At 38.6% G+C, this 23,152-nt stretch overlaps 3 protein-coding genes across 4 annotated transcripts in view; 2 read left to right on the top strand and 1 right to left on the bottom strand.

Annotated features, from left to right (window-relative positions):
- The first annotated feature begins 338 nt into the window (after positions 1 to 338).
- per1b (period circadian clock 1b) lies at positions 339 to 20,658 on the top strand. Of its 2 annotated transcripts, XM_048185617.1 has the most exons (19): positions 339 to 561; positions 7,139 to 7,914; positions 8,439 to 8,692; positions 9,149 to 9,270; positions 9,582 to 9,783; positions 9,922 to 10,116; positions 10,247 to 10,432; positions 10,534 to 10,687; positions 11,515 to 11,758; positions 11,885 to 11,993; positions 12,087 to 12,243; positions 12,360 to 12,478; positions 13,549 to 13,695; positions 15,016 to 15,339; positions 16,162 to 16,973; positions 17,132 to 17,330; positions 17,521 to 17,713; positions 18,716 to 18,866; positions 18,960 to 20,658. In XM_048185617.1, the coding sequence occupies exons 2-19, from the start codon at positions 7,541 to 7,543 to the stop codon at positions 19,269 to 19,271; spliced, it is 4,254 nt and encodes a 1,417-aa protein (XP_048041574.1). In that variant the 5' UTR covers positions 339 to 561; positions 7,139 to 7,540; the 3' UTR covers positions 19,272 to 20,658. The 2 variants fall into 2 exon arrangements, with proteins under 2 accessions (XP_048041574.1, XP_048041575.1); XM_048185618.1 differs by lacking the exon at positions 13,549 to 13,695.
- LOC125265413 (protein FAM200B-like) overlaps positions 19,101 to 23,152 on the bottom strand; it is a 13,141-nt gene continuing 9,089 nt past the window's right edge. The window contains exon 3 of the mRNA XM_048185619.1: positions 19,101 to 19,119. The gene's annotated coding sequence lies outside the window, so the exon portion shown is untranslated. The remainder of the gene's footprint in view (positions 19,120 to 23,152) is intronic.
- pcolceb (procollagen C-endopeptidase enhancer b) overlaps positions 21,436 to 23,152 on the top strand; it is an 18,846-nt gene continuing 17,129 nt past the window's right edge. Inside the window, exon 1 of the mRNA XM_048185620.1 lies at positions 21,436 to 21,648. Coding sequence (XP_048041577.1) covers positions 21,560 to 21,648 — 89 coding nt within the window. The 5' untranslated portion in view covers positions 21,436 to 21,559. The remainder of the gene's footprint in view (positions 21,649 to 23,152) is intronic.

Raw genomic sequence — 23,152 nt, 5'->3', positions numbered from 1 at the left:
TTTATTAATAATATAGGTTACATATTGTTGGTTTAACTGCTTCTATTGCTCATTTGTCAGTTTGCCATGCTAAAAAGGGTCATAAGGACCTATTTATAACTGATTTCTTATTTGAATCCGAATCTACATCAATCTTGCAGGTATATGTCGTACTAACCCACAACACTCACTCTCATGCATTACAACAACAACAGGCGCGCTGCAACGTGACAGCTGATGAACGTGTTCCGAGCGCTCTTAGCCTCGGCCAATCAGCGAAAACTTCGCCATGAATGGGTGGAGTCGACCAATAGGATTCGTGGCTTGCTGCGAGCACAGCCAATTGAATGCCTGGATGTTTCAGCCCGATTGGAAAGCACGTGTACTCGTGTGTGTCTGGAGTCGTGGGGAAACAAATCTCTATCACACAATTGCAGCGCAATGCCAGTGGACTGCTGAAGCTAAAACGTCGTTTTTATGTTCCGTCGACTTAATAACACCAGGAATACATTGTAACACTTTTCCGACATAGGAACATTTGTGTTCTGGTTCAAGAGAAAGCGGAGCAGCAAGACTCAGAAGGTAAGGCAAGGCCAGCTTTATATTTAACACGTTTCTTCCGTCTCGAATGAACCTTTTGTACTAACGTTACCGATGCACTGTTTGGTTGGTTTTCTGTTCGCATGTTTACAGCATTAGATTTGTCCAGCCGAATGTGCTGATTTGGAGGAAATATTTTGCAGATAGCCACTGACCGTTGCACGATAAGCCAACATAATGAAGCAGGGTGAAATGCAAACATCGTAACTTATAGCATACTGTGTGTCTGTTCAATCTGTCCAAGCTTTGCTTTAAGGTTATACACATTTTTAATGACATAGCTTTGTGCATGCGAGTAAAGTAACACTGTGTCGCATCACGCACACAAATACAGTCTTTGGCTTGTGAGTACTTGATCAGACTCCCCCAAAATCTGTTAAATCAAACATTAAAGTTACCATACAAAGTAAACTGATATAAATATGAGATATAGAAAGGAAATCGTGTGGAAAGTGAAGCAAACATCTTGTAATCTTAATTTAAGGGTGTTATCATTATAGATCCCCCCCCTATATATACATCCCTGTTGCTGATGTGTTGTTAGTTCATTGTGCCACTTTAAATAAGACCATTACAATGTCATTGAAGTGTAGAAGTTAGTTAACTATATAAAACAGCTGGATTTAAACTGAAATGTTGAACTGTGTTTTTAGGACAAGGTATTTTTCATAAATCTCAGGTCGGGGTAAGTTGTGCCAGTTTTGAATGTCATTAATTTATTGATTACAATATTTGTTGGACAAATCAGCGGTTTGGTAATTTTGCACTTTGAGGTTTCATGAATTGTTTTATGCTCATAATTGTTTTATTGTTTAAATTTGATTGAAAAGCAGATAATAATGTTGTCTGTGTAATGTTGCTGTTGGGGCATGTTGTCACTCACAAAAGTTTAACTTGTAATCAGTAAACTGTATTTTTTTTCCTGAGCAAGAACAGACTTTAAGGTTTATGCCTAAACAGAAACTAACTTTTGAAAATAAACCTAGAGAAATATTCACTGAGTAGCATGTGTGACAACTAGCCCCACTCTCCAATACATCATCAGATTGTGTCTATAGATTGTTGTTGAGGATAAGTTGGTAAGGATTAAGCATTCACAATTGACCTCTTAAAACTAAGCAGGGAACCTTGATAATATTGTCTGTTCAAGAATAATTGGTTGTAGGGCACAGCCTTTTAATGATTACTGCTTTTTATTACTGTAATTGCCAGAGGGGTTCAGTCTGTTCAGGCAAATAAATACTGATTTGAGTGCTGTATTTTTTGCAAATCCTTTTATGCCAATTAGATGGTCATTTCAAAGGCAACTGAAAGTACTGTACTGTAATATATACAGCTCAGCTGTATGATTGATTACATGGTCTTGAGTAATACTGATTTGACAGTGTATACTCCAGCTGAAATGTTTTCAAGTTAAGGGGATGAATAATTGTATTTTTAAAATATTTTTAGCCTATGTGTTGGACCACACAGATTAAAAGTTTTCAATAGAAGACATTTAAAAAGGCTTAGTCCTGCATTAGGGTTCCTCAACCAGGAGTTTGCCAACTCCTAGGGATTCATAAAGGAACTGCAGGTGGCTGATGAAATTGTGAATGACAATACCAAAATTAATTAGATAAATTGTATATATATTTTGTTTTGAAATGAAAACAAAAATGCAATATTTATGCATATTTATTATTTATGAAAAAGTTTTAATAATTTTGATCACAGAGGTTCAGCAGAAGAAACCCTTTATGCTTTAAACTAATAAACAAAGCCTTTAGAAGAAAAAAAAAGCTGATCTGTTGACAGTCTCAGCTTCAAGGTGGCATCAGTCACACTAGATTTTAAACATGCAAAATACTTTAGACCCTGCAACGAATAAGAGTAACAGGATATGTCATCCAGGGATTCAGTTGAAGAAATAATAAATGGTAACTGACAAGTAATACATTCAAAATATAGGCTACTGCACTCAACTTTCTCAGATTGTTTACTATGTATTGGTTGAAGAGGTCTATCTGTGATGTTTAGCTCCTCTATTGATCAAATGTCTTTTGTAAGTATTTGCAGACCAGAGTTCATCAAATTTTAACTATGAAAACAGGGTCCCTCCCCCATTTATTTCAGTGTATTCTATGGAGCTGTTCATAGATCAAGACTACTGTGTCATTGATTGAGTTTTTTTATTTCCGATATGACAGATGGTTAATGCTGTTCATCCGGAGGTCTTTTCCTGTACAAGTGTGTAGTTCTTTCATGTTGTTAGTTGAAAGTCTGGTTATGTGAGGCTAGATGACAGTTCAAGGAAAATATGTGATGCATTGCATTGGGGCAACATGACATTCATTGCATATCAAAACAAAAGTGGTTTCCTTTATTTTTTTCTCTCTCTCTCTCTTTTCTAAGGGTAGTTTTGACTTACTTTAATAATTTAGTTTGTTACTGGATAGTTCCTTTTTTTTTTTTTTTCAAATTAAAAGTGATGGAGGTTATTTCCTTCTATTCCAGTTTATTATGCAGTGACAACTATGTCATTTGTAGTTTGATTTCCCCAAAAATGATTGAGTATATCAGTATACTTATGAGAAAACGCACCTCCACATTACCCGCTCAAGTGGTCAGTCAAAGCACCTGACACCCATCATGAAACCATATGCTTATGGCCTTGTTTTTAAATAAATTGCTCCCAGTCTTTGGATAACTTGGCTCGCACATTTTTCCAGAGCAGCTCGCTCTGTGAACTCTGCCATTTTTAACCGTGTTGTCGATTAGTAGCCTACATGCGTTCCTGTAAAATGAAATCACGTGGGTTCTGTGTGTCAGGTCACAACGCACATTTTCAACTAACTTTATAATAAACTTTGTCTTTTTTCATTATCAGTTAAATACGTTTTTGCAGCGCAACAGTTCAGTGACAGCGTATGTGATGCCTGTGAAATCATCCAAACATCTGTAGCAGCAAAAACAGTCAAAGTGCAAGTTGACTTGATATCACGTAATCTTAGTCAGGTGAAATTGGTCTGTTAAAACTCAGATTGATTTTACTGATTAAACATACCAATAAAAGCTGTGATAGAAGCAGTTCTTCCGCTCAGCCTGATTCACCACGCACGCGGCCGAGGCGAGGCGAGGCTGGGACAGGCAACGCGCGCAGACAGTGAATCACGACTGTAATGGAAGCGAGATGCTTTACAGAGAGTAGCAGTTTTTGTGTCGCTCAGTAGCAAATACTGAAGGAATAGAGGGTGAACTTTTTGTATATCCGTTGGATTGAGAGCGTCTGATTAATATGTAGCCAGTCTCTCCACACTTTCATTTGTGCACGTCCGCATTAGCGTCACACACCCCAGCGGGAATGTAATGTGTTCATGCGCAGAACGAAACTCGTGACGCATCGTGTTTTTTCATCTTGTTTATCGTTTTTTTTTTTTTTTTTCATAGATTTTTTTTTTTTATTAAGTCTGTTTTTTTTAATTAAGTGGGGGTTAATAAGAACAATAAAAGAAGACGCACTGAAATTAATATAATATTATTAACGTCTTAACTATTTCCAACTGATAGTTTGTGTTAATAATAATAATAATAATAATAATAATAATACTATATTATTATTATTATTATTATTATTATTATTATTATTATTATTATTATTATGTCTTTTTGAGCGCTTCGGCTTTTATTTATTAAAAAAACAGGAACAATAAACTAAAAGCAGGAAGTTAGGGGTGAGTGAGGGGAAAAAGGACATGACCAGCAGCTCTCATATGTCCTGAGCATATGTACTAATTATATTTTTAATAATAAAAAAAGACACAAACTTGCTCTCCCCTTAATTCACTTATTTTCAGTTAGACATTTACTGTACACCAAAGAAAATATTCTTAACAGTGTATTTTATAAATGCTTTTTATATAGGCCTATTTTCTAAGATCTTCAACCTCCACTACATTATGTAATTGTAAGATACAGAAGAGAGACCATGCTTTGTAGGTCTAAGATTTAGTTAGACATCCACTTGCTGGTTCATTTTATAGTTGAAAATGACATGTGTGATGCAGCTTTCTGTTTCTTTGCAAAACATGGAGAAGTGTAAACAGGTGCAGAACAGGTGTCATAAGTGCGTATGCATGAGTAGAACGCCCACACACTAATTAATTCCAAACAAACAGCCATGATCTGGCCCAGAAAAGCGAAACACATGGTCTGTCTTAATAAAAGCAGCATCTGTGAAGATTGTTTACTTGCTCCATGTGGATATGGCATCTTGATATAACCGATGCGTCCACTGGTCACTGTGTGCGAGTGACATTCCTTAACATTAAGACACTTACCTCTTAGTATGTAGAAGTTATAATTACCCTATTAACAGGACACATTTCTCTGAAAATGTATATCAGTTTCAAAAACGGATAGTGTGCTTTGCTTTGTACTTTCAGAAACACCCTTTTCACTTCCTCCCTTAAGCAGCCTCATGATTAGAACATTTGGCAATTTGTTAATGGCTGGGATTTATTTGCAAGTCCGTTTCCTTTAAACACCTTTACACTTGTTGTACTCTTTGTAATGACTTTTTGGACACATCAAGCTAGTCGTGGGCTAAAAGGTTCATGCTGATCAAAGCTGTGCAAATACTCTTAATCTATGTCTGGTTAACCAGCTATTTAAATTTAAGTGAATTATAAATAGTTCTGTTACAGTTCCTCATGCATCAAAGAATCTCTTAATAAAAGTATGTTCATAAATTCTAACAAAGAATTCTGATATATGATTCCCATCTGGAAACAACTGATTAGAGATTTTCATATTTAACAAATATTAATTATATTAAATATTAATAAACAGGGCTTAGATTTGAGGTCAGTCAAATAAAAGCAAATGGTTAGAAAAATTACTGTATAAATATAATTGTGCATCTTCAAAATGGGATACATTTGAGTTTCATATTACCAATTTCCTTGTGTTACCAATTTTAGTACAGCCAGCTACTTTTCCTTGTGTATTTATACTTTGCCACACAGTTAATTTGCCTTAGTATAACTGATTGGCTTAGAATTAGTTTCTAGCAACATGCTCAGTTTTTAGTGTCACTTCCCTTGCTTGTTTAGAGTTACTATTTGCAGTAAATGCCCATTCACAGTCGCACTGCTAAATGTGTAGGTCTTACCTCAGTAGCTCCAGAAATGGTAACGGATCATTAGGATGACTGTAACAATCCCAGAGAGGAAGCACAAAAGACTCTGCCAGAACACAGACGACACTCAAAAATATATATATATATATATATATATATATATATATATATATATATATATATATATATATATATATATATATACTCACTCAATCAATCACCTGGTTGTCCTTATAAGATTAATCCCCGCTTTCACAGACAAGGCTTAAGCCTAAAAATGCATGTTTGAGCTGTTTTAACTCAAAGCAACTTGCACTGACATATCTTATAATAAGTCACTCCCAAGATGCAGACCAGTAATGTTTTTTCTAAGGCACGCTTATACTTAAATGTCCTAACTGAACTAAGGCCTAATCCTGGCTGAATGTAAGCTGTGTCTGTGAAACCAGGCCTAAGTCTCCTTGAGAGATAAAGACAGAGAATAAATGTGGCTGTGGAAGTTGCATACTGTTTTAAGGTCACTCGGATATAATTTTGTAAAGTTGAATGTGTCCAAGGTGGGTGAGCTTTCTTTGTTTTTCTTCTTTTTACTTTAAAGACCCCAGACAATCCACATTTTACACTAAAAGCCTCAAAACTCTCTATTGCACTTCAAAGTTTGGTCTGGTGTCAGTAAGATTTTTTTATGTTTTTGAAAGTCTCCTACACTCACCAAGCCTGCGTTATTCAATAAAACAAAATACAGTAATATTGTAAATAACATTTCATAATAACTCTTTTCTATTTTAATATATTTATATTACTCCAGCCATTACTGTTACAGTGTAACATGATCTTTCAGAAATTATTCTAATATGCTGATTCGCTGCTCAAGAAAATTTCTTATTAGTGGTGCAGCTTTATTGTTATGGAAACTGTGACATTTTTTCAGGACTCTTTGATGAAAATCCACATGGTCTGCCATGTGAGACACCCAACACCCAAGTTGGAATGGCTACTAGAAACCAAATTGGTGACCTGATGTCTTTTCGTGTTCACATAGATCCTTGTTTTGTTCTCTGTAGTTGGTAATTGCAAAAGACGAAACAAGATTGTGTAGTTGAAGGTGGAGAGTGGATCTAGAAAGTAGTCTTGGTAACCAAGGAGACCAGAAAAGGCTTAGCAGTGAATGTGAAATATCTGAGCTCTCACGTGCGGTATCCATCTGTATCTGCGCAAATGCTAATAAAAGCTAATAATTTACCTGGTTGAAAAACAAAAACACCCCTGAAAAGAACTTCCTGTCAAAAGACCAGGCTGTTCACAAATAATTTTATATCTTCGCTAAAATTAGGCTACCTTATTGAAGATGACTAACCTGCTCAGTATGTCTCTTTGTCCAATTGCTCACCTTTTTTTCTTTTTTTTTTTTCCTTTCTTTTTTTCTCCTTTTCCTGGCAGTTGTCGTCCGAGAAGAGATCGAGTGATACAGAGGGCAAAGAGAAGACTGAATGGACAGAACCCAAAGAGCCTAAATTCCCAGCGGCTGTTTTTTTGCACTTTCTCTAGCATTGTCACACTCCATCTGGCTCTGTGGTAGCAGCCAAGTCTGTTTCGTAACAACCAGTCCTGTCTGTTTTTCAGAGATGAGCAACGTTTTCTGCTTTTAACATACAATTTTACATTTGCACCGGATATACCATGATTCTTGTTTGCGGAAGAAATCTGTGAAGAATATTTCCATCAAAATGATTTCCCACTGTAGTTCAAGCAGTCCAACTTAGTGAACTTATTCAACTCTGTGTAATCTATTATCAGGTGAATCTTATCACCTTGGCAACCGCCTATTCGTACAGTATTATTATGAGTGATGACAACTCAGACTCCGCCCCCAGCAATGATACAGCTAGAGGAGCAGGAGGGGTCGAGAAAAAGGCAGGGCTTGTAAACAGATCCTGCGGCATGAATGAGAGCTCTCCCTCATCGAATCAGGTGAATATCAAGACCGGAGCGGTATCTGATCCCAAGGGACCCGCAGGTGACAACCGTGGAACAAATTCCGATGATACAGATGGACTATCAAGTGGAAATGACTCTGGGGAGAGGGAAAGTGAAGGTGGAATGGAGAGAGGCAGCGGATCCAGAGGGAGACTGTCAAACCGAAGTTATCAGAGTTCCTCCAGTCAGAATGGAAAAGACTCGGCCATGTGTCTGGAGACTACGGAGAGCAACAAGAGGTGAGAGAGAAATCTTTTCAATACAGCAACTTCATTATGGTCACAGGCTGTCAAGCTCCAAAAAGGGTATCAATTAAAGTATCAAAAGTGGTCCTCGCTTTTTTTCAAAGTCTTCTAAAGCCATACGATAGGTTTGTGTGATGAACTGCCTGACATTTAAGTTATTGATTGACTAATAATCTCCCCTTTGCTGCAGTTCTCAAATCAAATATGGCATCTAAGGTTACAGACACCAGAGAATGGCTTTTGATGATATTAATGTCCAGTCTCTGAAATCAAGTCAGTAGACTGTTTTTTGTTCATTACACAGAGCTATTATATAACTTCGGAAGACTTGTAGCACACCAATCACTATTCTTATACTTTTATGGGACTATTTTCCTTTTTTTTTTCTCCAATTTTGGAGCATGACATCCCCTCGTCTGCAAAAGTGTCTACTTTTGTCTTCCACCTAAAAAAACATCGGTAAACTGCTTTGAAGAACATCTAAATTTGACTCTTGTTTTTGATCTCTGCACCCTCAGCTCAAACTCGCACAGCCCTTCTCCACCCAGCAGCTCTCTGGCTTACAGTCTGTTGAGCGCCAGCTCCGAACAGGACCCGCCGTCCACCAGCGGCTGCAGCAGTGATCAGTCTGCTCGTGTCCAGACGCAGAAAGAGCTGATGAGAGCCCTGAATGAGCTGAAGATCCGCCTGCCACCAGAGAGAAAGATGAAGGGGCGCTCCAGCACCCTTAATGCCCTCAAATATGCCCTCAGCTGTGTCAGACAAGTCAGAGGTGAGTGGGAATTTCACATTTAGGTTTTGCATGCTATTTTTTACAGGAAACGCTTAAAATGAGTTAAAGGTGATGTATGCAATTCTTTTTCAGTGTTAAAATACTTTCTCCAGGTCAACTATGTTGATTAAATTCGTCAAACAAGGTTAAACACTGTGGCTCTGTGGTGCTATCAAAACGTTGCTCTGTTTGAGCATCCCGACCAGCCCAATATAGTAACTTTGGCTCAACCAATGGCACGAGTTTTGGGTGGGACTGTCTTTGTCTAAACGACGAAAGATGAGGAGCATGTTTAGGTAAAGCGTTTAAAAATAATCACTATATTTTGCAAATCTGTTTGCTGCCACTAGAAGCACAGGAATTACACACTTCACCTTTAATAGTAATAGAGTTTGGGCTTCCAGTGATGTATGTATTAATATAAAGGCTTTTCTTTTTATGCTTTGAATCTTGCAGCCAATCAGGAGTATTATCACCAGTGGAATGTTGAGGAGTGTCATGGCTGTAGTCTCGATCTCTCCACCTTCACTGTTGAAGAACTGGACAATATCACTTGTGAATACACACTCAAAAATACAGTACGTTGACTCTCACACATTTCTGTCTCCTGTAGTAACACAGTATTGTTGTATGAAAAGTAGTGTTGCTGCACGTTTTGTTTATTTCCAATGAAGACAAGATGAAGATGCAAGTCAAAGAATTGTCATAATGATCCAGAGTGTTCTTTCTCGTCCTCCGCTCTCTTACTGTAACATGGCACACAGCTTTACTTCTTTTCTTCTTTATCCAACTCCTGTTTCTGTCATGGAGACCTAGACAGTTGCTACAGAAACAATAACTGTATAAACCTGCTGTTCACTGACACAAAAGAGTCTTTTCTCTTGTGCAGGACACATTTTCCATGGCGGTGTCGTTCCTGTCAGGGAAAGTTGTGTACATCTCACCGCAGGGCTCATCTCTTCTGCGTAGTAAGCCAGAGAAGCTGCATGGGGTTTTGTTTTCTGAGCTGCTGGCCCCCCAAGATGTGAGCACCTTCTACAGCAGCACTGCACCCTGCAGACTGCCGCCATGGGCCTCCTGCATCGGCTCTGGTAGGTTTGTGTGAGGTGTATTTTGGTTGTGTTATGGCATGTTACAGTAACCGGAAAGTGTCATAATGCTTTTGATCTTAAAGGGATAGTTCACCCAAAACTGAACATTCTGACAATATTCTCTCTTTCCCTTTCTAGTCTCTCCACCAGTGGACTGCACCCAAGAAAAGTCCATGTTTTGTCGCATCAGTGGAGACGTCTCATCCAGTGGTGATGTGAAATACTACCCGTTCAGACTGACCCCCTACCTGCTCACACTACGAGACTCTGACATGGCTTACCCACAACCCTGCTGTCTACTCATCGCAGAGAGAGTGCACTCAGGATATGAGGGTACTTTTTTTTGTTGTTGTTGTTGTTGTTGTTTAAAAGCACTTCAGTTTTCCACCACATTTTGAAATAAACTGATAGAAAAATAAAAATGCCTTTCTAATCTTTGTTTTGGTCTTGCTTGCTCTCTCAGCCCCTCGCATTCCTCCGGATAAGAGGATATTCACTACCAGTCACACCCCCAGCTGTCTCTTTCAGGAGGTGGATGAGCGGGCAGTTCCTCTCTTAGGGTACCTGCCTCAGGACCTGGTGGGAACCCCAGTGCTGCTGTACATCCATCCAGATGATAGACCTATTATGGTGGCCATCCATAAGAAGAGTGAGTCACTCTCCCTTCCTCTCTCTAACCTCTGTCCATTTCCTTTCTTTAATGAGAGTGGTATGGCACAGCTTTTCACTTTCTCTCTCTCTTTCTCTCAGTTCTACAGTTTGCAGGGCAGCCGTTTGAACACTCTCCCTTGCGGATGTGCGCACGTAACGGAGAGTATCTGACCATTGATACCTCTTGGTCCTCCTTTATTAACCCCTGGAGCAGGAAAGTGGCCTTCATTGTTGGACGCCACAAAGTCAGAACGTAAGTTTTCATGTATATGAGTACACACAAGACCCGAAATTAACATTGAGAAACCCTTGCTATTTTTTTTTTAACCTGACATTAGTGATTCAAATCAGACTTTGTGATAAGTGATTGAACTTTTTATCTTTTATTTATATACACTACCCTTCAAATATGCACAACTAGTTCCACGTTCAGTGCTAAAACACATTGATTTTTTTCCACCTGTGCACACTTCTAGACATGTGCACAGCACAAACGCAGACATACACACATAATTCCTCAATCCCATACCGCCCACACACGCCAGTGTGTAATGTGAGTACAGTCAATCACACTCATCAGCACATGTTGTGTCATGCTGACACAGACAGATTTTTCATCATCTCAAAATGTACCAAGGATCATTTATTTTCTCCCAGCATTCAGAGACTCACAGTGCTTCAAGCTGCTACACACACACATACACATGTGGACATCAGCACTGCTTCATACAGCCATTCAGTTAATCAAAATGTGGCCTATTGGAAAAGAATTGTCTTTGTTTGGTCAACATGTTAACACACAAGAGTTTTTTCCCAACACTATTTGGTTAGCTATTTTATATAGCATTATAAAAGTCAACACCAGAATTTGACAAAATGGTGGCAACAATAATAGATTTCCTGAGTCTCATAATAGAATTGTAGACATGCAGATTTTAGAATGAGACAAAATGAACTGTTGCCTTTTGATGAAATGATTCACTAGAATGATTCAAACTAACAACTAATAAACACACACATTATATTTCTTTACTGTACTATGTACATACACACATTTACCTCTTGATTCTTTCTGTCCAGCTCTCCACTGAATGAGGACGTCTTTACGCCGCCGAGGGGTCTGGAGGAGCGGACCCTGTCCCCAGACATCCCTCAGCTCAGTGAGCAGATTCACAGGCTCCTGGTGCAGCCCGTCCACAATGGCAGCTCTCAGGGCTACAGCAGCCTGGCCAGCAGCGGATCCCACGAGCACCAGCCCAGTGCCGCCTCCTCATCGGAAAGCAGCGGGCCGGGTCTGGAGGACCCCTCACAGTTCCACAAACCAGTAAGTGTTTAGAGACACAAGCCTTAAAACCGTATAAGCAGTAACAGGCAGTTATATAGTTTCACTTCTTATTGGAACTGTTATTGGAATAAAAGGATTGCATTAAATGAACTGCATTTTAAACAGATGACCTTCCAGCAAATCTGCAAAGATGTTCACATGGTGAAGACCAGCGGACAACAAGTCTTCATTGAATCCCGCAACCGACCTCCTCCTAAAAGACATACCCCCGCAGGTACACAGACACATGCAGTTTATTTTGAAGTTGTAGTTTCATTTCTTTTTTAAGGTTGTTTGTCTAAAGATGTTCTCTCTGTCTGACAAACAGGTGCTTTGCAAGCAGGTGAAGCAGCAGAGCCCGGCAGCAGTCTCTGTCCTAGTGCTGCTCCACCCTTGAAGTGCTCCGTACCCTCCCTGATCGTGCCGAAAGAGCCACCCTCCAACTACTCTTATCAGCAAATCAACTGCTTGGATAGCATCATAAGGTTTGTGTTTGCAGAGTAATCATATTATCGTATAGAGAGCATCTCTTGTGATATATCTGCGTGTAAATAAAGACCAGTGGCAGGTCCTAAACTCAGTGTTTTGTTTGGTTCATCAGGTATCTGGAGAGCTGCAACATCCCGAATACGGTGAAGAGAAAGTGTGGCTCTTCCTCCTGCACTGCCTCCTCCACATCTGATGATGACAAACAGCAGGATGCTCCAGGCAATGCTAAAGGTGGGTTCTGCAATGATAAACTAATGCAGAACAGTACTAATCATGTGTGTTTCAATGGTAGTTACATGTCTTAGTTGTATGCAGTATATTGTGCAACACCTCTACCATTCAAATTTGACTGTTATTCCAATTTTGATACCACATCAAAACTGAAATTTATTTCATTTATTTAAAGGGTTGCATAAATATTAACGGGTTAAATGGGAACAATGGCATGTATATACACACTGAGTGCTTGCATGTTTTTATTGAGCTTGTAAGCTTTCGGCAAACTAATGAATACTACTATGGTGATGGTTTGACTCATGAATATTTATTATGTAATGTGTCATTAGCTAGGCTTTCTCCATAACTTGACAAGATTAATAAATCACCATAATCCAAACAAATTTAGTGCTAATACTGATTCAATACAAAAAAAAAAGGGGGAAAAAAAACTTTGCATACAGTTAATGTACTGTATATCAAATATGATTATGCAAATGGTAGTGTTTGCATTAGTATACCACTAAATTTGCTTGACATTTTAAAATTATACATTACTGGTCAAAAGTTTGTGGTCAGTAAGATTTATTTTCTTCTTTTTTCTTTTGAAAGATTTTTTTTAATTTTTGAACAACTTTTATGAATTAATCAATGAAGCATTAAATTTAATACAGTATAATATTCTAAAACAATAGATTTATATTTCAAATAAATTGAACTTTCTATTCATGAAATAATCCTGATAAAAAATGTATCATGGTTAAGCAGCATCATTCTTAACATTGATAATCAGCATATTAGAATGATTTCTGAAGGATCATGTGACACTGAAGACTGGAGTAATGATGCTGAAAATCCTTTTTGTCAATTCACAGGAATAAATAACATTTTAAAATATATTAAAATAAACAAGATGTTTTAAAGTGTAAAAAGAGTAATAATATTTCACAATATTACTGTATTTTTGATCAAATAAATGCAGACTTGCTATAAGAGACTTCTTTCAGAAAAAGACCCCAAACTTTTGAACAGGAGTGTATATAGCTTAAGACATGCTGTGTATTAACAGATACTTTAACCTGCAGGTCCATCTGTGTCTCTGGTAGAGGAGAGTGCGTTGTTACCCCCACTGGCCATGCACAGTAAAGCTGAAAGTGTCGCGTCTGTCACCTCCCAGTGTAGTTTCAGCAGCACCATCGTCCATGTGGGGGACAAAAAACCTCCCGAGTCAGGTGGGAAAATGTCAAGTCAAGTGACCTTTATTTATAAAGCGCTTTATACAACACAGATTGTTTCAAAGCATCTTTACAGTGATAAAATGAAAATAATGATCATTGATGCAAACAGTCCAATATTGCTGTAGAGCAGCTCAAAAAAAGAAAATAGTGTCATTGTTCAGCTGAGGTCAGTTCAGTGTTGGTTCAGTTCAGTTCAAACGCTGTGTACATTTAATCAATTATGAAATGAGTTCAATTCAGCTATAAAGCAGCGCTGCAGAAAAGAGTGATGTCAACATAGCTCCGTTCAGTTTTCATACAATAGTGCCAGTGCAGTCAAATCAATAATATTGCAGAATATCAAGTGTCCCTAACTAAGTGAGCCAAAGGTGACAGAGACAAGGAACCCAAACTCCATCAGGTGACAGAATGTTGAAAAGAAAAAAACCTTGGGAGAAACCAGGTTCAGTTGGGGGACCAGTCCTCCTCTGGTCAAATGAACCAACATGGTCTGGGTATGATTCCAGGCTTCATCACAAGTCAGATTGTGGATTGGAGTTAAAGCTGGCCATAGGGTCTGTGCAGAGAACTTGTTTGCTTCTCGTGGTCTGTGCCGTTGGCTGTCGAGCCGACGAGGTATTCACAGAGGATCTATCTCTAGGGCTCGTCTAGTTATCATGGTCTCCGCTGACATTCAGGGTTGCATTGTGGTCATTTCTAGGTGCAGGTCTTCCATCTGGACTGGACCGGATCCGGCTGACTACTGGATAAGAATGAGATAGACAGACCAATATTAGCATAGATTTCATTCCTTTTACGATGTAACGGGAAGTGTTCCCGGTTCTGGTTGACCTAATTTATGCAGCCTAACAATCCTTTAATGGATGTGAATTATAGAAATGGGATAGTGTGTTATGTGTATGCCAGGTTAAAGAGATGCGTTTTAGTCTAGATTTAAACTGACAGAGTGTCTACCTCCAGAACAACGCTAGGAAGACTGTTGCAGAGTTTGGGTGCTAAATAGTAAAAGGATCAACCGCCTGCATTTGATTTTGGTATTCTAGGTATTACCATCTGGCCAGAATTTTGAGACTGCAGTGGACGTGAAGGATTATAAAGCGATAGGAGCTCGCTCAAGCACTGAGGAGCTAAACCATTTAGGGCTTTATAAGTGTTTATAAGTTTATAATGTGTGTCTGTAATATAAAGCAATCATGGTATCAAATGTATAAAATGTATGTCTTTTTCTTTTGTTCCTGTGGCTGTTCCTTGGACCCTAGTTTCTTTATATCATCCCCACTTCACATTTTTCTGTTTTTCCCCTCACTACCACAGATATCGTAATGGAGGACGCACCTCCAACTCCAAATGCTGCTGCTCCTGCCACTCAACCCCAAGCTCCTCCCACAGCCACACCCTCTCTGCCCCCTAGCCCTGCTCCTGATAGGGATGCAGGAAGAAGAGGAGGTCCAGGAGGTGCAGGGGCAGCTGGAGGATCCAGAGGAGGAGAAATGTTGGGTCTCACGAAAGAAGTCCTGTCGGCTCACACACAGCAAGAGGAGCAGAACTTTATGTACCGCTTCAGAGACTTGAGCGAACTTCGAGTGTTTGACCCAGCCTCAGCTGTGCGCCAGCGAGCAACTGCACCCTTAGCAAGAGGTGAGGACATGCATAATATAGCTGGTGCCATAGGCCTATGGTAATATTGTTGAAGTGTTTGTCTTGCTGCTAGAATGATTTTGTACACTGTAATGGATAACAAGATAATAAACCGTAAAGATTTTAAAATCGTTTCTTCTAAGATCGATATTTCATGTCCCTGTCATTATTTAAAAAGCTGTGTATTAAGTGATACGACTACATTTATCCCTCAAAGGGTTAGTTCACCCAAAAATAACATTTCGGTCATTAATTATTCACCCTCATGTCGTTCCAAAGCCGTAAGACCTTCGTTCATCTTTGGAACACAAATTAAGACATTTTTGATGAAATCAGAGAGGTTTTTTTTTTTTTTTATCCCCCATAGAAAGCAATATAATTACCACATTGAAGTTCCAGAAAAGTAGTAAAGACATCGTTAAAATAGTCAATGTGACTACTGTGGTTCAAACGTAACATTATGAAGCTACGAGAATACTTTTTATGTGCAAAAACAAAACAAAAATAACTACTTTATTCAACAATTTCGTCTCTCCCCTGTCAGTCTCGGACACTGTTTGCGTTGTATAGACAGTGCAGGCTTCTACGTCCGAATGCCGACTCAGTATTGGCCGACACTGTTCACGTGAGCAGCGCGACGCATGCGTGTGATGCTGACACAGGAGCCGGCCAATAATGAGTCGGCGTTCGGACGTAAACACGGAAGCCTGCGCTGTCTATACAACGTAAACAGAGTAGGAGACTGACATTATGTACATATGAACATCTAATGATAAACTGGCTGGATGTACATTATCCCTTATCTTATTTTCTTAATTTCAGGTGTGCGCTGCTCTCGTGATTACCCAGCAGCAGGTAGTAGTGGTCGAAGACGCGGTAGAGGAGGCAAAAGACTGAAGCACCAGGAAGCCTCAGAGCAAACGGGGTCTCGTAGCTCAGCCGGCCCACTAAGAGGTTTCCGTCCCGGAGTTCCCGCTCTGGACAGACCATCTAATTCCTCCATACCCATGGGTCCTGTAGCCAGTTCCTCTTCATGGCCCACCTCAGGGTCACAAACTAGCGTTCACTCTGTCCCGTACCCACCCGGCGTCCTTCCTTTATTTCCTGTCTATCCCCCCTTCTCCCATCCCATCTCAGACCCCAGCATACAGGCGGGGTTACGCTTCCCCCTTCAGAACTCACAGATGGTGCCTCCTATGGTGCCCCCGATGATGGCGTTGGTATTACCCAACTACATGTTTCCACAGCCCAACATGGGCATTCCTCAGCCTTTCTATACCCCAAATTCAGCTTTCCCTTTCCCCGCTGCCAACATGACGTCCCCCGCTCCCTGTCAGATTCCGACTCCAGTCCCACGCGCCCACTCTCGCTCCAGCACTCCTCATTCCATCAGCCACAGAGAGGCAGGCATGGAGAGAGAAGGAGCAGAGTCTCCGCTCTTTCAGTCAAGATGCTCCTCACCCTTAAATCTGCTGCAGCTGGAGGAGTCGCCAAGCAACCGGTTAGAAGCAGCGTCAGCTTTGGCATCAGCGCAACAAACCGCATCTCCTTTGGTGGGACAAGGAGGTGGAGCAGGTGGACAGACCTCCTCTAATCAGAGAGGTTCAGCGTTGGGTTCAAAAGAAAATGAAAATGTAAGAAAATGGAAGGTTTACAGATAACATGCTTTTCAGTAGTAGTGTTTCAATCTTTTCAATCGATCTTTGATATCACAGTGATATTCAGTAGCAACTAATTTGTTAATAAAATTTTAGCACGGTAACTTAAAATTGTAAATTATTGTCTTTTGCAGGGTGAAGCAAATGATTCCAATCAAGACGCCATGTCCACCTCCAGTGATCTGCTGGACCTGCTCTTACAGGAGGACTCTCGCTCGGGCACCGGCTCAGCCGCCTCAGGCTCTGGGTCATCAGGCACTGGCTCCTCTGGGTCGGGCTCAGGATCCTCTGGATCAGGGTCCAATGGCTGCAGCTCTTCAGGAAGTAGAACTAGTAAGTGCTTAATGATAGCAATAAATATCCTTGAACATTGTATAAATAATGACATAAATGGATAAATAATTTTAGGCATTATGGATCAGAGAGTTTCTTGGTATGAAGGAACTGAATCATTCAGCAGTTGTTACTTGTTGAGAAGTGTCACATGAGTTAAATAACTTAATTCCTCTCTTTTGACTAACAGGAAGCAGTCAGAGCAGCCATACAAGCCAGTACTTTGGCAGTGTGGACTCATCAGAGAACAGCCATTCCCGCAAGCAGACAGCAGAGGGGGATGGAGAGGCACAGTTCATCAAATGTGTCCTACAAGATCCCATCTGGCTCCTCATGGCCAACACGGATGAAAAGACAATGATGACCTACCAGCTGCCCATCCGGTAATTTCAATACTCATAGTTTTCAGTACATCACTAGGGTTGGGAATTGAGAGCCCGATCAGTTATATTTAAAATTATTTTAAATGGAACATTTTATTATTTTTTTTAATTTCATTTATTATTATTATTATTATTATTATTATTATTATTATTTGATTATATTTTTTAACCAAGAGCTGGATCATTTTCTTTTAAAATATTATAAATGGAACAGTTTTGTTTTTTGTTTTGTTTTGTTTTGTTTCGTTTCGTTTAGATGCGGGGCACATAGCATGCCTTGCAAATTCTGCACTCATTTTTTCACAAAATAACAAAAAGATTAATTAAAGAACCAGAATCTTTAAGTGGAATCAAATCATATCCAGAATTCGAAAATATTTAAAATGGAGCATTTTATTTTTGTGTTTAATTTTTTATTATTATTATTTGATTTTTATTTTTTACCAAGAGCTGGATCAGTTTCTTTAAAAAAATATATAAATGGAACATTTTTTTTTTTTTTTTTTTTTTTTTTTTTTTGTTTCATTACAGATGCGGGGCATAGCATGCCTTGCAAATTCTACACTCATTCTTTCTCGAAATAACAAAGATTAATTAAATTTGAAAATTTCAAAAGGTTTTTTTTTTTTTTGAACCAAGAGTTTGATCATTTTTTTTTTTAAATATTATAAATGGAACATTTTCATTTTGTTTTGTTTAGTTTTGTTGTTTCATTACAGATGCGGGGCACATAGCATGCCTTGCAAATTCTACACTCATTCTTTCTCGAAATAAGATTATTAGTGGAGTCAAATCATATCCAGAATTCCATTCACACCACTATACAACACCATTACTGATTTGTGATTGTATAAAACATACTTTTTGATGCATCTCATTATGACGTGAAAAAGTCACATCACGCACATTGTAAAAAGAAAAGCTTTGCCACACTAACACCAATTGCTACACACCCATTGTAAAAGGCCCAGTAAATGACCCAGTAAATGTGTTTTGCAACAGAGACAGAGATTCTGTGTTGAAAGCGGACCGCGCCGCTCTGAGAGCCATGCAGAAACAGCAGCCTCGCTTCACTGAAGAGCAGAAGAGCGAATTGAGTCAAGTTCACCCTTGGATCCGCACTGGACGCCTGCCTCGTGCTCTCAACATTTCTGTAAGTTTAAATCTCTCTGAGAATAACGGCCACACAATACACCACTAAACACTGAGTCGTGATTGTTTTATTTATATGCTGTGTGTTTCTCAGGCATGTGTGGGCTGTAGGTCCTCTCCTTCGGTCCCCTCTGCGACCCCCTTCGATGTGGAGATCCACGAGATGGAGTTCTGCAGTGTTTTAGAGGTGACAGAAGAGGGCGTCGCTGCTGAGAAACACACCCATGCAGACACGGCCATGGAGAAGAGCGAGGCTGAGGGAGAAGAAAAAGACCAGGAGGTTGAGAATGATGGGACTATTATGACTTCAAAAATCAATGACCAAGAAATGATGATAGAAGAACAGGAAGTAACCTCACAGATCGAGGAGGAAATGGGTGCCTCACTTTCACAGATGACACACTAAAGACACAATGAGTCAGTGGGATACTGATGACATTGTTCGTGTACTCATTAAATTATCCAGTTTTATTTATTTCTATAAATGAATGCTAATTAGCCAGGAAGGCTGACAGATGATGAATGTAAAGCAGAAATGCTTTGTTGAAAGACTGTGATATCACAACTTTAGGATATTTTGGTTATCGCAAAGAGGTTATGATCTGTTAGCGGTCACGATTTGGCGGGAAATAAGAGGTACTTAACTTTAGACCACTCTGGATTTGACCTCAACACGCCACCTGTTTAATTCCAGTTCTTGCGACCCGCAGAAACCCATTTTGTGGTGTGCTAAACAACTATTTCAAATGTTATCAAATGGGTTAAGGGCCGTTCAGACAAAGGATGACAACTGTAATGATTACTGTAACTATAAAGTTTTAATAATATAATTCTATTAGAATTATCAATGTAATCACTTTCAGAAAAACTTGAATGATAAAAACATTGACTTAATATAAACAATATGTTATTGTCCATTGGTGTGGACTTTAATATTGTAAAGTCGTTATCATCCTTGGTGTGAACGGGCCTTTAAAATGTGGTGTTAAGTTGATTTAGGTCTGTTTTTAGACAGGAGAACAGATTCACTGCCTTTGAGGACGGTCTAACTGTTTCTCACCTCGTGCTTATTGACATTTCCCAAACATTATGGAAATGTTATTGCAATTTTTTTTTACAGGTATATACAGAGTAGGATTTTTTGACCAAATTTACACACATTTTTTATTTTGATCTTTCTGTATATTTTTTTATACATTATTGGTGCAAAATTGTCAATTGTTAAAGCTTGGATGAATTGTGTGAAATGCATTGCGACTCAGAGAGACTCATTGGTCTGTTACAGTTCACCTTCACCACTAGTTCAGATTTAGATGTCACTACAGTAACTTTCAAAGAGTATTTGTAGCTCAAGACGTCATCTTGTAGAGTAGCACTTAGCAAAGGGAAGCTTCAGAGGTCACGACCAGAAAAAGCTGCCACACGTTGCTGGGTCGAAACATTGGAATCTTTTAATGGTACTGCAGTATATGTGAACTGTACCATCAAAGAGGAATGAGTTTTAAAGGGATAGTTTACTCAAAAATCTTCTTTTGTTCTCCACAGAAGAAAGTCATAAAGGTTTAAAACAACATGAGGTGATTAATAGATGACAGAATTTTCTTTTTTGGGTAAACTGTCCTTGCAAGGATTGAGTGAAAATTGCGTTGGCAATCAGTTGGATGCATTTCGTTTGACCTTTTTTCTGTCAGTTTCAGTCATGTGCTCTTTGACTTCAAGTTGTCTTGGAACAGTTTGTAAGTATTTTGTGTATTTCTTTATATATGAAAATAAATAAAAAATAATATGGTTCACACTGTTGTGGTCTGCAGATATTCCATGAATCGAGGTTTAAACTGGGAATTATAAGAATATACAATGATTGAAAAGCACACTGTATGCTTTGGACAAGGAAGAGGGAATTAAAATGAGCAGTTTTCATACCAAACCACAGGCTTTTTTAGTAGACAAGAATGTTAACTGAGCTAAAAAAACAAAAAAAAAACGCACATATGGAGGTTTTTCCAGTCAAACAAAAGCCTCCCCAACACACACAAATAACAAACACGTTCAAATAAGTGTGACGCGCGCACACGAATAAAATTATGATTATTGTACAGAGCTATATGTGAGTTATAAAAGGAATTGTATGTTAAAGGGATTTAATAACATGTTTTCTTATGCCAGTGCCCTGGTAAGAAAGTTTGGCTTGACTTGCATTCTTTCTCTGCACCGCAGTGTAACGACAGGCCTACAGAGAAAAAGAACGAACTATATAACCACCAAGCAAACTTAACATTTCTTTCACTAATTGTGCTGTTTATCTGCACGCATTTGCTCGTATATCACTTTCCAACACAATTATGTCCTTGAGCTTTGAACAAGTAAGGAAAACAAACATAATTTACCCTAAAAATACTACTTACTGAATAGGCATATCTCAAGAAAATCAGACAAAGAGCAGTGGATGTGGTAACAAAATAGCGTGTTTGGTTGTTTATAGTTTTTCATTAAATTTCAAATGTCTATCTCTATGATTTAACCGCAGTGGCATCTGGGATACATAACTCGTCCCCTTCACTCACTTTTACCCTTGTTACTCTGCCTTTTGAATCCCTCTTTCAATCCTCCTCCTGTCGTTCTCCACGCCCTCAAACTCTCCCCTCTCCTCCGTTCCCTCACCGACTCGTTCACTGTGCCTCTTTGAGAAGAAGGATGTGGGGTGATGTGTGCGTGTGGCATTTGGGGCTTCTGTTTTGGGGGTTAGGATGGGTGCATGGACAAAGCCAGACTAACTTCACAAGGTAAGTGTGTGAAGGTTTGTGTGTTTCTGAACGTGTACTGGCACATTACAGTATAAGGAACTTTAGTATTAGAACATTTTGTATGCCATTTTCAGTTTTTGCAATGAGATGTTTCATTTGAACAATGTAATTTTGCAAATCTCTACTTCAGTTTCATCTAAAATTAAGTTTGTTTGGGTTTTTTTGGGGTTTGTTGGAAACATGAATTTGCATCAAGATGCTTGTTATTAACAAAATAGCTTATTATTACTCTTAAAGAAAGGTTTGTTTATTTATTTATTGTTGTTGTTGTTTAAATATTAGTTTAGTGATTACAGTGTGTAATTGCTTGGTAACCAGCACATCAAAATGTAACAGGTTATATTTTTTATATTACTTTCCAAGGGAGTGATTGAAGTTGTAAAATGATTTTTAATTGCACCATCACATATCTCCTCACACAGCTATCACATGATCTTATATAAAAACAACAAGAAATCTCAACAGGGCGTTTTCAAGCACAGGCTTGTTTTACAGTATTAACAAAAAAAGCCCTTGTGTCTTTATTGCTATGCACAGCCTGAGATGAACAACACAATGTTTATGCCACAGAAACCACCACACTTGTTTCTTAGTCTTAATTGATAAATTCATGCATTACTAACCAGCCAATAAAATCAACACCTGTTTAATTAAGCGATAGCTTTGATCACTGCTGAAAGATGCCTGCATTTGTCAAAATATTTTTAAATATGCATGTTTTATCAGTAAAGTTCGACATTTACTCCACTCTTGACTCTGAAAATAGTCACTCAGATTATGTGTTTTTATTTGTGTGTGTAATGAAAACTGTGTGAGGGAGAAAGAGTGTCAACTTATGTGACTGGATAGATTTGCTGATAGACTGACTGAATTATAAAAAAAATTGTCTATAAGCTCAGTGGTCCTCTCTGTAACTTCACATGTGAGTGTGGCTGTTCATTTGGCTGTGGTTTGTGTGTATTTCCTTTTAATGACAGAACCAGCAGTATTAAGATATTGCAAAAAGAGGCTCAGACTATAAATGTAGGAACAGGATCCAAAAATAACCCACTGAAGAAGAATCTACGCATTACATACAGGGTTTAAATAAGCAGTGAAGTTTGTGACTGCATAGTAGTTTAAAATGTTTTATTTGTTTACACACTTTTGTGTTCAAAATCAGTGTGATTAAATGTAACAAAACTGATATGTGATGTACAGTCAGTTTTTATTTGCAAATTTGCATAATACTGGGGTCTGAGGATTTTTTTTTATTTTTTCCAAAAAATGTTTTTTTTATTCAAAAAGGATGCATTAAATTTGTTAAAAAGTGACAGTAAATACATTTAAAATGTTACAGAAGATTTCTATTTTAAATAAATGCTGAACTTTCTATTCATCAAAGCATCCTGAAAAAAAGTATCACACTTCCACAGAAATATTAAACTGTTTTCAACATTTAGCTGTTTTGAAATTTCAGCTTTGCCATCACATGAATGAATTG

This window comes from Megalobrama amblycephala, linkage group LG3, assembly GCF_018812025.1.
Source record: "Megalobrama amblycephala isolate DHTTF-2021 linkage group LG3, ASM1881202v1, whole genome shotgun sequence".
Lineage (NCBI taxonomy): Eukaryota > Metazoa > Chordata > Actinopteri > Cypriniformes > Xenocyprididae > Megalobrama > Megalobrama amblycephala.
Note: the sequence above shows the minus strand (reverse complement) of the source record. Positions and strands in the feature narration are given on the sequence as shown.